Raw genomic sequence first — 15,988 nt, 5'->3', positions numbered from 1 at the left:
ATCTGTTTCCTTATTGCATTTACATATATACATAGACAAATACACCTATCTTTATATATTTATATATATACGTTTTTTTGTTTTAAAATAATTTTACTGGGGCCTCATACAATTCTTAAGATAATCCATACATGCATCAATTGTATAAAGCACATTTGTACATTCGTTACGCTCATCATTCTCAAAACATTCACTCTCCATGTAAGCCCCTGGCATCAGTTCCTCATTTCTCCCCCTCCCTCCCTGCTAGCCCCTCCCTCATGAACCCTTGGTAATTTATAAATTATTATTTTGTCATATATTACTCTGTCTGACGTCTCCCTTCCCCCACTTTTCTGTTGTCCGTGCCCCAGGGAGGAGGTTATATGTAGAACCTTATAATCAGTTCCCCCTCTCTACTCCACCCTCCCAGTATAGCCAATCTCATCACTGGTCCGGAATTCCCTGTGTTTCCAGTTCCTATCTGTACCAGTGTATATACATTTCTATATTTATACTTATATGTATAATTTTAACTTCCCTGTTCTTTCTTCTATTTCTTTTTTCTTTCCTCCTACCCCACTATCATGTTCACCCAATGTTCACCCCTCAGAATTACTGTGACCAAACATTACAAGTGATCAAACACAACCAGGAATGCTGCACCCTCCTCACCATCGATTTTAGATCCTTTGTTATTCCCGTCCCTGACATTTGGCTCAGCGCTCTCCTCACCCCCACCACCTCCCAACCATCGGTCAGTTGCTGTCTACTTGGGCTTGCTTATCCTGCCAATCTTCCATAGATAGACATAAAAAAAGAGAGACCATAGTTCCAAGTCTAACTTTTCAAAATCTCCTCATATATATGTATTTGAATAATATATGAGTATACCACTTTCTCAAAATTTTAATAACTATTTCCCATACTGTATCTGATGGCAGTATTGAAGAGATGCAGCTATTGACTCGCTTGTTCTTTACTTTCTTTTCTGCCCTGGAGAAGGCATAGCTCTATTTAGATAAGAGGATTGGGATACTAGATTAGGGACCAGGCAAAAAAAAAAAAAGTGAAATTTACTACCTATTGACTACAAGAATAACTTTCCATTGTCTGTATTAGAGAAACACCTTGCCCATTTCCAACCTGCCTAAACATAACACCAGTTTTAAGCAAAATAATGGTTTGTGAGAAAACATTACTGTCATATAATCTTGGAGATACAGGTAGCCCCAGGCTTATCAAGTTGTGATGAACCACACTTATGACTATATAATTTTGTTTTTTTTTAATATAGTGTCGATAGTAATATGTACTACATCCTGTATTGTAGCATGTAATTTGCTGATACCATCATAGAAAAGGAATGCTTTCAATTCAAGTTTATATGTAATGTTTCTAAATTAAAGGAGCGACAGTGAAACCAAAAATAAAATTATAAATGAAGTATTCAACTTATATCAGAACTGACTTACACAGGATTGTCAGAACAGAGCTGTCAGAAATCAGGGATTACCAGTATATACCACAACATCAAATTTAAAAGTAAGTTGTATATATTTACATTACTGGCTAATATACACCACCCCCACCCCCACAGCTACATCTGTATACATTGGCTATAATGGTAGGGGGATATGTAAGTTCAGTTTTAAAAATTGATCATGTACAATGTAGGGACATATTACTAAGAGGAATAAAACCTTTTCTAGCTTTATTCACACAAAGGTAAACACACACACACACACATAGAGGATAGTAAAACCAAAAATGTACAGAATGAACCACACAATTAATAATCCCAAATGGTTGTGAAATCACTTTCAAATCCCCAATCGTTTCCATCCTCCACCTAGAACTGTAGTCTACTCTTGTTTGAGGACTGGGAGAGTCTTGGGTAGAAGCTAAACAAACACCCACTATAGTCAGATGTGCATTACTGTGAGGTCTTTATTTGACTTAAAAAAAACCAAAACTCTTTTAAGAGCTCTGAGAAAAAAAAAGCTACACTTTCTCCAGGGCAGAAAAGAACAAAAGACCGAATAACTCCATCTCTTACTCTTCTCCCACTATCGGATATGGTAATGGAGCCCCGGGTCAGAGATGGATAAGCTTTGGCACATGCTGGTCATTTTGCATGACCCTCCTCTCTCACCCTTCAAAAGGACTGACTCACTGATCACCTACCTCCACTGGGAGGCCTTCTCTGACACTACTTCCTCACCTCAGCTGAGATGCCCCTGTGGACAGTGTTCCGTAAGCATCAGCTGAAACCCCCCAGTGCACAACTTATTTTACTGTGTTGTCACCTTCTGTTTCAATGTCTTTCTCCTCCATTAGCCTGTACCATCCTCCAAGGCAGAAACTACATCTGTGTTATCTTTCTTTCCCCAGTGCCTAAGATACACTTGGCAGTCTCTTAATAAATGTCTGCTTAATGCCAAGTAATTTACAGTAGATAAAGAAGCTAAGCATCACTGACAATTAGAGTCAGTCTTAAAATCTGGTTAGAGAACTAGGTCTGGGAAAAGCATGGTCTCCTGGTCCTGACTCACCAGTGCCATACTGGGAAACTCCCTGCATTAAAACCTTCAGGTCCCCTGTGCCAAGCCAGCCAGCTTGTTTCTTTGCCACTTTCTAACACCTTCACCCATTCAGAAACTCCCTCAATTCCAAATCTACGTCTACTTCAGCCGCCACTGGTTTTTCTATACCCAGTTGCCAAGCGCAGAATCCATGCTATATCCCTAGTTCAGGGGATGCCAGCTCTTCACAGGTCATAGTTCTCCCTCGGTACTTTCCCAGGAATTTTACTGAATTCTAAACATATTGTCACAATTTCAAAATATGTTTAAATGACAATAGTAACCAGAGAGCACCAAATTTCATTCCCTGCCTACAGTTCCTCCTCTGAAAGCAAGTGCCATCTATTTTTGTTGCTATATAATTTAGCACTATTGTAATATTCTGTAATGTTTACTGAATTCCGTTTAAAATGCCTTTCTTCATGCAGACTCCTTCACAGCCCAACAGTCTGCTTGTGCCTTTGTGTGCTGCCTTCACGGCTACAGCTTTCCACAGCCTCCTGACGTGCTTGCCTCCCTGCTCTGAATCAGCCACGTTTCCTCATGGCAGGAACCCCCTTTTCAGAGCCTGTCTTTCCACTTTTGCATCAGTCATCCATCTGCATTCAGCTCCATTCCCATCCTTGCCCTATACTATACTGTAGAGCCTAATATGATGCAAACTACATTTCCCAGTCTCCCCGAGCTAGCTTTACTTCTGGTGAGGTCTTGCCTAGAACAAAACTGGTAGAAGACTGATAGATGGGAGGAAGAAAGAAAACATTTTTCTTTTTAATCTGCTTCTAGTGGTAGCAGTAATTAACTATGGAATCCATGGTGTTCCTGTTCAGACACCATAGTTCAATGGTGGGTCACTAGCTCCGACAGCTTCAGCAACACAGTGCCTGAGCTAATACTGTCTATTTGGGCTGCCCTAGATCAATTACTAAAAAGAAACCAGAGCCAAAAAAAAAAAAAGAAAAGTCAGCACTCTTCTTGGGCCCCTGCTGGGAGACACAAAGTCATACTTCATGGCTTAAAGCTGATAATGGAATCTTCTTTCCATTCTTTGAAAGGGTGAATAATCCTGCGTTTTGAGCCTAGAGCCCCAAGCTCTAGGTGCTCCACAGAGAGGAGGGGCCAAGGAAAAGGATGGAGAGGGACTTGAGAGCAACCAAAAGAGCTCATGAAAGGGAAACCAGTCTTTGGAAATGCTACCTGCCACACTCTTTCATCACTGTTAACGTGTTTACTGCTCCTCCAAGTGTTACTAAAAGCATATTAGAAACCTCATAACGAGAGGAGCTATTTAAAGGGGGTGGAAGGGAGAAATGTAAATGGCCTTTAAACATATGAAAAGATACTCAATTTCTCTCATAATCAGATAAATGGAGTTAAAAATGACACTAAGATACCATTCTCTCACCTAGAACCCTGGCAATAACCCAGAAGTTTGACAACATGGTCCATTGGCAAGGCTCTGGGAAATGGTTATAATCATATACTACCAGTGGGAATAAGAAAACAGTATCAATACCTATGAGGAGGTGAATTTAACAATGTCAAACAACATCATAGATGCATTGACCCTCGAAACGGGTTACGCCTCTCCTAGGACTCTATTCCAAAGTTATACTGGCCAAATATTGGCACAAGCCAGGAAATATGTGTAGTCGAAGAAGACTAAAACTGATCCCAACGGTTTATCAATAGAGAACTAGTTGAATAAACTAGGGTACCTCTAGACTAAACAGCTATAAAAGACAAACAGCTCTAGACAAACAGCTATAAAAGAACATCTCTCTAGTACAGCTAACTCTATGATAAGTGCATAAGTACAAAAATAACAGTATATGTTCTCTACCAATTATTTCAGAGGCTAGTGGGGGTGGGAAGGGGAGAGATGCAAAAAAAAAAAGTTCACGTATATATATTTATTTTCTAATTGTTCAAATATTTAGAAGGATAATCTAAAAAATAGAGAGGAACAAGAGATTACCTACAGCAGCGCTTCTCAACCTGTGGGTCGCAACCCCTTTGGTGGGGGGGGGGGTGTCGAAAGACCCTTTCACAGGGGTCACCCGATTCATAACAGCAGCAAATTTACAGTTATGAAGTAGCAATGAAAATAGTTTCATGGTTGGGGGTCACCACCACATTAGGAACTATATTAAAGGGTCATGGCATTTGAAAGGTTGAGAACCACTGACCTACAGTGATGAAAAGGGGGAAAAAACAGAAATGTGGTTTCTCAAAAATAGCTCTTTTGTAGACATTAGTTTGAAACTCTGTAAATATTTTGCAGCGTTATAAAACAAAACTCTATATATATCTATATTTTAAAGTGACTACTAAATAAATGAAAATGTAACATAAAACCTAACTATAGCCACACAGAAAGAATTATTTCAAGTGATTTAAAAACACACATTTTACTGGTATCTCCAGTGAGATATATTCTAAGAACTAAAAAGTTATATAATAAATTGCCAAAAATATTAAGCTACTTTCAGTAATCGTATAGATCATGGTAGTATTGATAGTGTTATTTTATCAACAGAATAACTATTTTGCCTATATTGTGACTATTTTGCTTATACTATGGGATAAAGCAGATAGATCATTATGATGATTGATCATCAGAATGATCATCACCATTATCACACAGAACCATGGAGATAAAAGCTCAAAAGATTAAGCAAAAACCCAGTAGTTGAACTACAAGTGTCAACTTGCACTCAGAAATATCTGTTTAAATACCTGACACACAAATAAATAAGCAAAAGCACTAGACTACTAGCCAGACTTAAGTACCACAGAAGATAGGCCCAGTGATCCAATTGTGAAAAGTCACAACCTTAAAAACCCTGTGGAGTTCTATTCTATACACATGTGTCACCATGAGTTAGAGATGACCTTACAGCAATTGACAACAACCACCCTGTATTTTCTAGTGCCGTCCACTGAAAAGCCCTAGAAACAGGGACAAGTCCAATAGCAAGGGTCATTTATATTACCCAGAAGAGGTTTACAAATATCACAGTCTACTAAAGGGAAGGAAAACTTCTTGAGCCAATCACCAAAATTCAAATTCAGACTTTAGAAACCCTATAAGACAAACTAATTTCTGGCATTCTATGATGCTCACCTTCCTGACACAACTGCTGAAGAAAGAGTGGGTGAATAAGCAAATGTGGTAAAGAAAGCTGATGGTGCCCGGCTATCAAAAGATATAGCATCTGGGGTCTTAAAAGCTTAAGGTAAACAAGCGGCCATCTAGCTCAGAAGCAACAAAGCCCACATGGAAGAACATATCAGCCTGTGTGATCACGAAGGTGTCAAACGGATCACTGAAGACAAATGGGTACATAACCAAATGTGGCAAAGAAAGCTGATGGTGCCCGGCTATCAAAAAGTATAGCGTCTGGGGTCTTAAAAGCTTGAAGGTAAACAAGCGGCCATCTAGCTCAGAAGCAACAAAGCCCACATGGAAGAAGCACACCAGCCTATGCTATCACGAGGTGTCGAAGGGATCAGGTGTAAGGCATCATCAGAACAAAAAATCTTACCACAGTGAATGATGGGGAGAGTGCGGAGTGGAGACCCAAAGCCCATTAGCAGGCCACTGGAGACCCCCTTGCAGAGGGGTCTCGGGGAGGAGATGAGCCAGTCAGGGTGCGATGTAGCAACCATGAAAAATACAACTTTCCTCGAGTTCCTAAATGCTTCCTCCCCACCCCCTACCCCCACTATCATGATCTGAATTTTACCTTGCAAGTCTGGCTAGACCAGAGGATGTACACTGGTACAGATGGGAAGTGGAAGCACAGGGAATCCAGGGTGGATGATCCCTTCAGGACCAGTGGTGTGAGTGGCAATACTGGGAGGGTAGAGGGAGAGTGGGTTGGAAAGAGGAAACCGATTATAAGGAGCTATATGTGACCTCCTCCCTGGGGGAAGGACAACCAAAAAGTGGATGAAGGGAGACGTCAGACAGGGCAAGATATGAGAATATAATAATTTATAAATTATCAAGGGCTCATGAGGGAGGGGGGAGCGGGGAGGAAGGGGGAAAATGAGGACCTACTGCCGGGGGCTTAAGTGGAGAGCAAATGTTTTGAGAATGATGAGAGCAATGAATGTACAAATATGCTTTACACAATTGATGTATGTATGGATTGTGATGAGTTGTATGAGCCCCTAATAAAACGATTAAAAAAAAGACAAACTCATTTCTTCAACCAATAGTGATTAAGGAACGAGGTAGACAAACACATGGAAGGGAATCTATAGATTTAAAGAGATTTAAGAGTCATAACAACTGCCTGTAAACTACGGACCTTTCCTAAATCCTGATTAAACAACTTAAGCACACAAATGTACACATACTCCAGACTTTAAGCCACTTAGATAAATGTGAACACTGACTGGTATTTGTTAAATCACTTGCCATTGAGTTGATTCCAACTTGGAGCAAACTTCAAGTGCATCATAGGAGAACTCTGCTCCACAGTTTTCAATGGTTGATTTTTTGGGGAAATAGGTTACTAGACCTTTCGTCAGAAGCACCTCTGCATAGACTCAAAACCCCCATGTTTTAGCTTAGCTGTGTAGAGCTTCAGTGTTTGCATCACTGTTAAGGAATTACTGCTCAAATTTTGCAGTGTAGTGATAATGTGATTATGGTGACAAAAAAGCAGCTTAGTTTTAGAGATAATACATTGACATATTTACGGATGAGTGATAAACTGTCTGGGATCGAGTTCAAAATAATCTGACAGGGAGAAGGTCGGTTGCATATAAATCAAAACTAGGTTGGCTGTGAGCTGACAGTTCTTTAAACTGGGAGATGGGTGCAGTTCTCTCCACTTGAATAACTACCGGGATATTTTTCAAAGAAGTGAATTTAAACACAAGATGAAATGAAAAGGAAGATTTGGCAATCATTATGAAAAAGTAGACGGACTTGGCAAATGCAAAGTATGTATCACATAGCAGAGTGCCAAGCAATGCAAAGACATTCTCTGGGAGGTTGAACACTAATCAAAAAGGAGTCACACTTTTCTAATTAGTCCCTCCATACTTCTCTGGGAAGATGGGCTAAGATTTCCCATAAAGGCCTCCTAACACAGGAAACAGTCATCACAAGCTGACCCTCTCAAGTGAGACTACTTCACCACAAGCCCCAGCTGCAGCCACCATATGAAAAGGGCCTTAATGGAAGCAGCAGACAAACTGGCAGATGCTCCACCCTGGGCACTGTGGCCCAGCCAGGGCCTGCTCCCACAGCTCCATCAATCTGGGGCCCTCCGAAGCTTCCCCATGAATGTGACGTGTGGCATGCTGTCAACAACAACAAACAGAAAAACCTTATGGGGAGAAAAAGAAGAATAAAGCTGTCCAGTAGGCTGAAGTAGTCCTTTTAATTACCGTATATACTCGTGTATAAGCCACGTTTTTCAGCACATTTGTAATACAGTTTTTGTGGTAAAAGTAGGTGCCTCGGCTGATATTCGGGTCGGCTTATACTCAAGTATATACGGTATGCTATTTTCTGATATTGGTATTCATTTTAAGTATCAACATTAAAATCTGACTTTAGAAAATACACATACTCTGAAAGTAATTGTGAAGGCCTATAAAGAGGATCACTGGAGGAGCCTGAACTGAGAAAGGAAGAAGTCCCCTATCTGTTAGAACACAGAGCAGGTTCTGCTACCAAGCTTACTATTTCTGACATTATTTTAGCTTTACTTTTCTTCCCCCCTTCATGAAAATCTGAAGTGTGTCAGTGATTCTCAAAAGGGTAGTGCAGATTTCACAGGCTACAGAAAGGAGTGTGAAGCCAGCATCTATCAGTTACAAACCATGCCTGGGGTGGTTGTGAACTCTCCTGTGCCCCCAGGAGAGGGACCACTGGGAGGCTGCTGCAGGGTGGCTGCCTGAAGGCATGTATGCAGCTAAAAAGCATGAGATAAGCAGAAAAGAGGAAGCTACTAAGTGATGTGGGCTAACAGAATGACTGAAACAAGGGACTCAAACATAGGAATAATTTAGAGGATCATGTGGAACTGGGGCATGTTTTGTTCTGTTTTATAAATGAGTGCTATGACTTGGCACAGTCCAGATGGCACCTGAAAAAAATCATATCTTTTTAGATGCGCAATCTCTACCAATAAGGCAATAATAAACTCAAATAATCAAGTTGAAAAAAAATTAAAATAAAGAGCATGAGATGTTCAATATAGAAGGCTGGCCATTACTTCATGGATATAAGGCCAAGCTTCCAAACACCCCTTTAAGCTAAGCATAGCTGCAAAGTCGGCCAGAGGGTAATGAAATCCCCCCTGTGCTCCCTCACACCTCACACCGTGGCCCTGCCTGTCCAGCTTGGAGGAAGCTCTGAGCTGTGGAGATGCTCTGAGGAGGGCCAGAGGGAATCCCACCACAGACCATCTGCTGGCAAGCGCATGCACATATCTGCCTACCTGCTTCCTACTTGCACCACTGCTCCCATTCGGCTGAGGGACCCTGGCAGGCGGATGGCTGCAGTGCTCTTTGCAGTCAAAGTTGTGAACATCACAGGAGAGGGTGCAAAGACAAGTGTTTGCCCAGACACCAAACACATTTCCTGCATCTCTGCAGTCTTCTCTCATCCCCTGACGTGTCCGGGGCTATTAGAGCTTTTGATAATGCTGCCTAGTTCAGTTTGGACGAAGCATGAAGACCACCAACAGCATCCTTCACTGAGACTTGCATTCCTGTAATGGCTTCTCATGCCAGATAGGCCTGTTCCTTCGGTAATTACAGTCCCCACAAACCTATTCTTCCTCCACTAAGAAAGGGGACGTGATTGAAGCAGATGGCACATTCTATGCAGCATGTTCACGAATGCAGTGCACATGATTGAAATGAGTAGTCAGATTACAGGTCCTATGAATATGAAGGTGGTCTAATTTGTAAGACTCTTTTCAATAATGATTCTCCAAGCTACACAGTGGTTTATACCATGAGGCCAGAAGAACCCAGGCACAGGGAGGGAGGTGTACTTACCCTCTAATGCTCCTTCAGCCCAATTCTATACAGCCCAGAGATGTAAAACACTTGATTAACATCAGATAATGCCTCAGTATTGTTAACTTTCAAATTCCTTAAAAGCTACAAATTATTAACATTCATATTTATTTATCTATCTATCTATCTATTTATTTATTTATTTTAGCATTTTATTAGGGGCTCATACAACTGTTATCCCAATCCATACACACATCAATTGTGTAAAGCGCATTTGTACATCGTTTCTCAAAACATTTTCTCTCCATTTAAACCCCTGATTAAGATTTTAAGATAATGAAATTATATCCATAACAAGTTGAAGCCAAAGTATTTCTTTTCATTGAACTCTAAAAGCTCTCGACTCACTGGAACAATTTCTTTCTTGTTCTTTTAAGAACACTGCTCTCCCATCTCTCCCTAAGCAAAGGATTATGTTTGGGACAGAACAGGTGTTATGAATACTTAGTCTTATGTCCATTCAAATAATTAGAAAACATTTGCAAATTACATTAATCTTTCTCATTCTAATTTTTACCATGACCATAGGGCATGTATTAGTATGTGTCTCATCTTGAAGGGAACAAGAGAAGAAGAGAAATGAGAACCTTTGTAAAGACACAGAATTCTATTAAAAGAATTACCTGGCAGGGGTATTCTATTCTCTTTACCTGAACACCCAGAAGTACCTTTGTAAAGGCACATATCTAATTGGTGTAACTACAGTCTTTGTAAAAGGTAAGGAAAAAACCATGGGTCTGGGAAAAGGTGGCGGCTATCTGGTCTAGATGGGAAAGGGCACCCATGATTATTTAGAAAGTCAAGGGCTGGGCTGGAACATTCCCTAATACTAATAGAAAACACAACCAGTTCAACAAATAAACCAAATTTAAGAATATCCTCTTGAAGGATCAGCCAGGCAGTACATCTCAACTGACATTTAAATTGAACCCTGTAATGACGATTCAATCACTCTGGTCTTATTTCATAAGATGAACTTGGCTAAACAAGACAAATATGAATGGATGAGTTCATGGGGTGGGTGGGGGGGGGATATAGCCACAGCTGAGCACACAATTCACATCCCATCAAAGGCCAAAATACTTGGTGTAGTCTTAGAAAGTATGAATATTGGATCAATAATACACAGACTTCTTTCTTGATCTTAGCTACCACTGAATATAGAAAAACCTTTGGTATCAAGGCTTTGCCCAACTACCATAAAAATTCTCCACAGAGCAAATCCGAATCAACGACTAAAATGTTTTTAATTCTTAGCTACCAGCTTAATACTCATTGTCTTTTCTTTTCAGTTTACTGGAATTAAACTGTATGTCACTCAGTCATAATAAGGTATTCACATCAACCAGAGTCCTCAGTTTTCAATGAAATAGATTAAAATGAGTAGGTGGAATAACTGTTCTCCCCACCACAAAAAACGAAACTAAAAACATCTAAGATAAAAATGAAGTAATATTAACTTACCTATCAGCCCCTTCTCAAGAGTGAAAGCTTTGTTTGTGAACATACATTCAAATGCCACAATGTGAAAAATCTTGTTCACTGTGTTGTGAGTCCCAACTATCCGGATGTACCTGGGGTTGATGAGAAAAGAGAATCTGTTGAAGAAACCGCGTTTTCATCACAGCCAACACAAAGATAACAGCATCAACTACATCATATAAACCTACAGTGTGCCAGGATTCACTAACAGAGACTTTGAACTCGACTTTAGACCCCGTACCTGGTCTTCAGGGTTGTGCCAATGGAGCCTAGAAGAATTATAGCAACATCAGGGTGATGTACTGCCCGATAATTAGATATAACTTTGATGTGATTTACCTAGAAAATCAAACCAGGTTCGGCTCAATCCTGGAATGTGAGTATAATTCTATGTCATGAGACAGTTACTTTGCAGAATACTCAAGCAACTTCTACTCTCACCTCAGGGTAAAAATATGCACACACACACACACACACACACACACACACACACACTAATCAAATGCTTTCTAACTGAATCACAGAATTCATCCATTGGAGGCAAATGAATGAAATCAATATGCTTTCTTGGGGAAAAATAAAGAAGACTAAACTACTGAGCCCACAGTTTAATAAGCCCACAGTTTATTTTATTATTGTTCTTCGGTCATCCTCAAGAGGAAGTTAACCCTTCATACTCACGCCAGACCGTATGACTGCTGGAGAGTGCTCTCCTGGCCAGAGGAAGTGATCTACTCTGCAGCTTTCCTCCCGGTCCCATGAATCTGGCATCTGCTCACTACGCAGGTCTTGAGCAGCTCAGCCTTTTCACCCTCTTTATCACCCTAGAGGCTTCACATCTAACAATAAGCATTAACCTTGGAGTGACGTGTTCCTTTCACATGCCAAAGGACCTGACAGTTCACAGGTTAAAGAACAGATGGACACCCTCTTCAGAGTGGCACACAATTCCATGAGGAATGTGTCACATAGCTTCTTTAAAAAAAAAAAAAACACAACAAAAATTTCCCCCCACATATTTTCTTACTAGCAATTCTGGGGAAGTGCAGGGGAAACTACTAGACTAACCCATGACCCTCTCCCCAAGTATGACCTCTACACCTGGAAGGTTGGGGCAGATTTTAATCAGGAGATGATAGGCTGGGCAAGGTTTAGTAATATCTTCCCTCTGCTGTCTAAAACAACCTTTGACTTGGATGGTACAATTTTACTTCTGAGTTAATCGGTGTTCACTAATTTGGTAATTTCCCTACATTTCTCATCATGTCAAGTTAACTGTATAAGGTAAATGCTGACTTAAAAATTTTCATATTAAGGAGACCTTATCTGGGGCTTTTAAAATCACGGGCTATTTGCTCTCCTGTTTCTTCAGGCCTGAATCTTATAGCAATCCATGTGCACCTCATTTAGCCATCTGCTCAATGACTCGAGCTGATCACTCATCTTCATAACCAACATTAAAGCTCTCTCCTGGACGGGCTGTTCACTGTGCTCATAGCCACTGCAGGCAGACAGCCTTCTTCCTGAGTGGTACTAGTGGACCAATTGCTGAACACCCCAGAGCCCTCTGCTTCAGCAGGAGGTGGGTCCTGATTTGTTCTCTTGAGCCCTCGAGGTACACAGAAGGTGCCAATTTTCATGGGTTCGGGTGAGGGGGTTATCTGATGTAAGTTCTTAATGGTCTGGGTAGACAGATTGTGCCATCCTTTACTGCAGGGTGGTGAAAATCTCCCTGGTGCTTTCTGGAATGGAAGGGGTGTGCTAAACTTGGCACCTCGGTCCGAATCTAATTTTGTCAATTTCCTGAAACCCACAAGAACTCAGCCAGCATAGCATTTTCAACCGCACATGGCGGTGGCAGCCAGAGTGCTGCTGTCCGCAACCTTGGAGGGAATGGAGGCAATGTGGCTTGGTGGAATTTGATCAGCTCACTTTCCTTTCCCTAGGTCGAGGCCTTCCCAAAGAGGAGCGCACTCTGACAACTGTGCAGAGCAGGAGGGCCAGGAGTGACAAACAGGGCCTTGCTGTCTCACTTACTACAGTTAGTAGTCCAGGCTGCCCTAGAGGAGGAAATAAAGTCCACCCCATTCCTTACTTCCCACTTCCCTCTTCTTTCTTTCTCTCTTTTAAATAAAACATAGTAATATGGTATCAGGATGTCCAAGGTTAGATAACAGTCACTTCCCAAATTTTACCCTAGTACAAGTATCAGGAATGAAAGAAAATACACAAAAAAAGGGGGGGAAAGGTCATTTATCAGCCCCCCCCAATTACAAGCAACTGAAAATGAAAAGTGGTACCAGAATACATTTTACAGCCCTAATGACAGTGTTTGTGATAACAAACAAGATCATATATATGGTTGGAGAAGCACCACAATGCCTCCAGATAGAAAGTTCTATATTAATGAAGATAATGTTGTCTCTGCTGCATAATACTGAGGTCAAATTAGCAATTCACTATTGTATATCACATGTCTTGATTAGCCTGGTATATGTAATGCTCAGAACAAGTTTAAGTATTTGAAATCTACAATACTTTCTAAGCCTCCACAAAATTATAGCAAAATGTACAAAAGCGGCACAAAGTCCTTACTCGAACATATATATATTTCAAGAGCTAACAAAGTCAAAAGAAAGAAGCCTGTCTCTTTTCATCCAGTCAGAAGGTCCCTTTCCCCATACCTAGGGTTTAGACTACAGATGGCTGAGTCTTCACCACCACACGGACCACAAGCTTCAACTCCAACACTGGTGGCGGCTGCAGTGGCCTCAAGCTAAGAATTCAGAGGCCCTACTCACATCCTCATAGTGACCCTGTGAGTCAGGGCAGAACTGCCCCTGTGAGTTTCCGAGACTGTGACTCTTTACAGGAGTAGAATTCCTCATCTTTCTCTGGTGGAGTGGCTAGTGGTTTTGAACGGCTGACCTTTCAGTTAGTAGCTCAAAGCATAACCACTAAGCCACCAGAGTAAATCAGAATTTGACTCAATGGCAGGTGAGTTTTTGTTTTTGATGAATTCACATCCTAGATAGCCCCCCCCCCCCCATGTTAAGTATTGAACTGTTCAACATAAGGCCAGCGGTTCAAACTCACCAGCCCCTCTGGAGATGCTTTCTACCCCATAGAGATTTACAGCCTTGGAAACGGTGTGCAGGGTTGCTATGAGTATGAATAGGTTTGTTTGTATTCACAGCCTTGGTGGTGCAAAGAGTTGGGTGCTGACTGCAAGCTGAAAGAGACCACAGCCTAGGACCCCTCCTGGAGCAGCAGCTCTACTCTGCACACTCCCGGGGAACCATGAGGTGAGACGGACTCCATGGCCACCACCGCCACCTCCAGTCCAGTTCCGTGAGACGAGGGGCCCAGTGCATGAGCAATGTCTGCAGCAGGGAAGGCGGCAGCATGGGCACCAGGTTCCTCCAGTTCTCGCGACAGGGCTTGAAGGAAGTTCTTACTGCCCCAGCTCCTCAAAATCCAATGGATACAGATGAGAGTCAGCTCGTGACTTTCTTGAAAATGAAGCAAAACTGGGTTCTTTCGGGGTCATGACCCCTAGTGGAAACCACAATTTCTCTGTCACAAAAGATGCTGAATAAAAGGTAAAGCTCGTCTTTTTTTTTTTTTAATTTCATCAGTGTGGAGAGAGGGGGTATCCTTGGTTCTCTCTGCGGGCCTCAGCAGCAGCTCAGACAGTTGGAAGATAATTACAACGCGAACAGTGCTGAGGAAGGCAGATGTGAAACAGATTGGCCATTTCTGATGAGGACGAATGCTGTCCACAAGAGCCCCAGTGTAACAGTCTGTTCCCACAGTCTCCGCCCTTCCCTATGTTAGCTGTCTTATCCTCGCTGATGAAGACTGGATCTTGGAACATTGTTCAGAACAAGATGTTTCAATACAGAAGTTTCTAGGAGTTAAAAGATTGTGGGTGGAAAGTGTCTGTTTTCTTTCATAAAATAAAACCTAAATCTCCCAAGGGCAGTACTCCAAAATGGAAAGGCACTGTGGAGCTTTGGAAGAACACGGTCATTAGAGTTCAACTGAACAAGGTTTGAGCTCCGTCCCGTCCTCAGTATTACACTGGAAAAGCACTCCTTAATCAAGAACCTTTTTGAATTTCAATTTTAGCCCGTATAAAACGAGGTATGGATACAATACGAACTACAAACTTTACAGATTACTTCACTAGGTATTTAAAATTAGATAAAATGCAGATCAGTGGGTGCAAAATGTTCTGGTTTGCACTTGAAGGACACTGGTTGTCTGTGGGGCTGCGCCTGGCTGTGGTGGTGAAATGGTGCATCCAGTGAGGAGGCCAACCAAGGAGAAGACTGAGAAGCCCAGGTTCTTCCCCTCCTCGTAAGGTACTACATGTTAGACAGTGTTACATAGGGATTGAATTCTCTTCCCTACAAATGTCTGTTGACTTCCTGAGCATCATACCTGTTTGGAAATTGGGATTTTCTTTTGATATAGTAATGAGGTCATACCAGTGTAGGGTAGAGCAGAACCTAATCACGTCTAAGCCATAAAAAGACCTGAACAGAGGCAGAGACACATATATCATTTGAGAATCCTCAAGCAACCAGGAAACATGTAAGGCTTCCAACAAGGAAGGAATCAACATGGTCAAGACCCTGCCTTTAGGCTTTTTAGCCTCCAGAGTAGTGAGAAAACAAGACTTTAAAGCCACTTACCTGTGGTGTTTGGGTAGGGAGGACTAGTTAACTAAGACAGACAACATCAACCATGGAAACAAGCCATATTCTGGATGCCTATGACCTGGCCCCATGTGGCTTCCTGTTTTGAGTTCCTAATGTTTAGAAAATTCTTTTAACATTTTTTTTAACTGTCTCAGCTATGATGACAATGCAAGGGAAGAATCT

At 41.5% G+C, this 15,988-nt stretch overlaps 1 protein-coding gene across 2 annotated transcripts in view; it reads right to left on the bottom strand.

Moving 5' to 3' along the window:
• The window catches only part of BTBD9 (BTB domain containing 9), a 462,890-nt gene that overhangs the window by 172,824 nt on the left and 274,078 nt on the right, over positions 1–15,988 (bottom strand). For both annotated transcript variants that reach the window (XM_004710745.3, XM_045294863.1), the window contains exon 6: positions 11,082–11,191. In XM_004710745.3, coding sequence (XP_004710802.1) covers positions 11,082–11,191 — 110 coding nt within the window. The remainder of the gene's footprint in view (positions 1–11,081; positions 11,192–15,988) is intronic.

This window comes from Echinops telfairi, unplaced genomic scaffold (assembly GCF_000313985.2).
Source record: "Echinops telfairi isolate 266 unplaced genomic scaffold, ASM31398v2 ScPeMD7_3533;HRSCAF=4204_1, whole genome shotgun sequence".
NCBI classification, from domain to species: Eukaryota; Metazoa; Chordata; class Mammalia; order Afrosoricida; family Tenrecidae; genus Echinops; species Echinops telfairi.
Note: the sequence above shows the minus strand (reverse complement) of the source record. Positions and strands in the feature narration are given on the sequence as shown.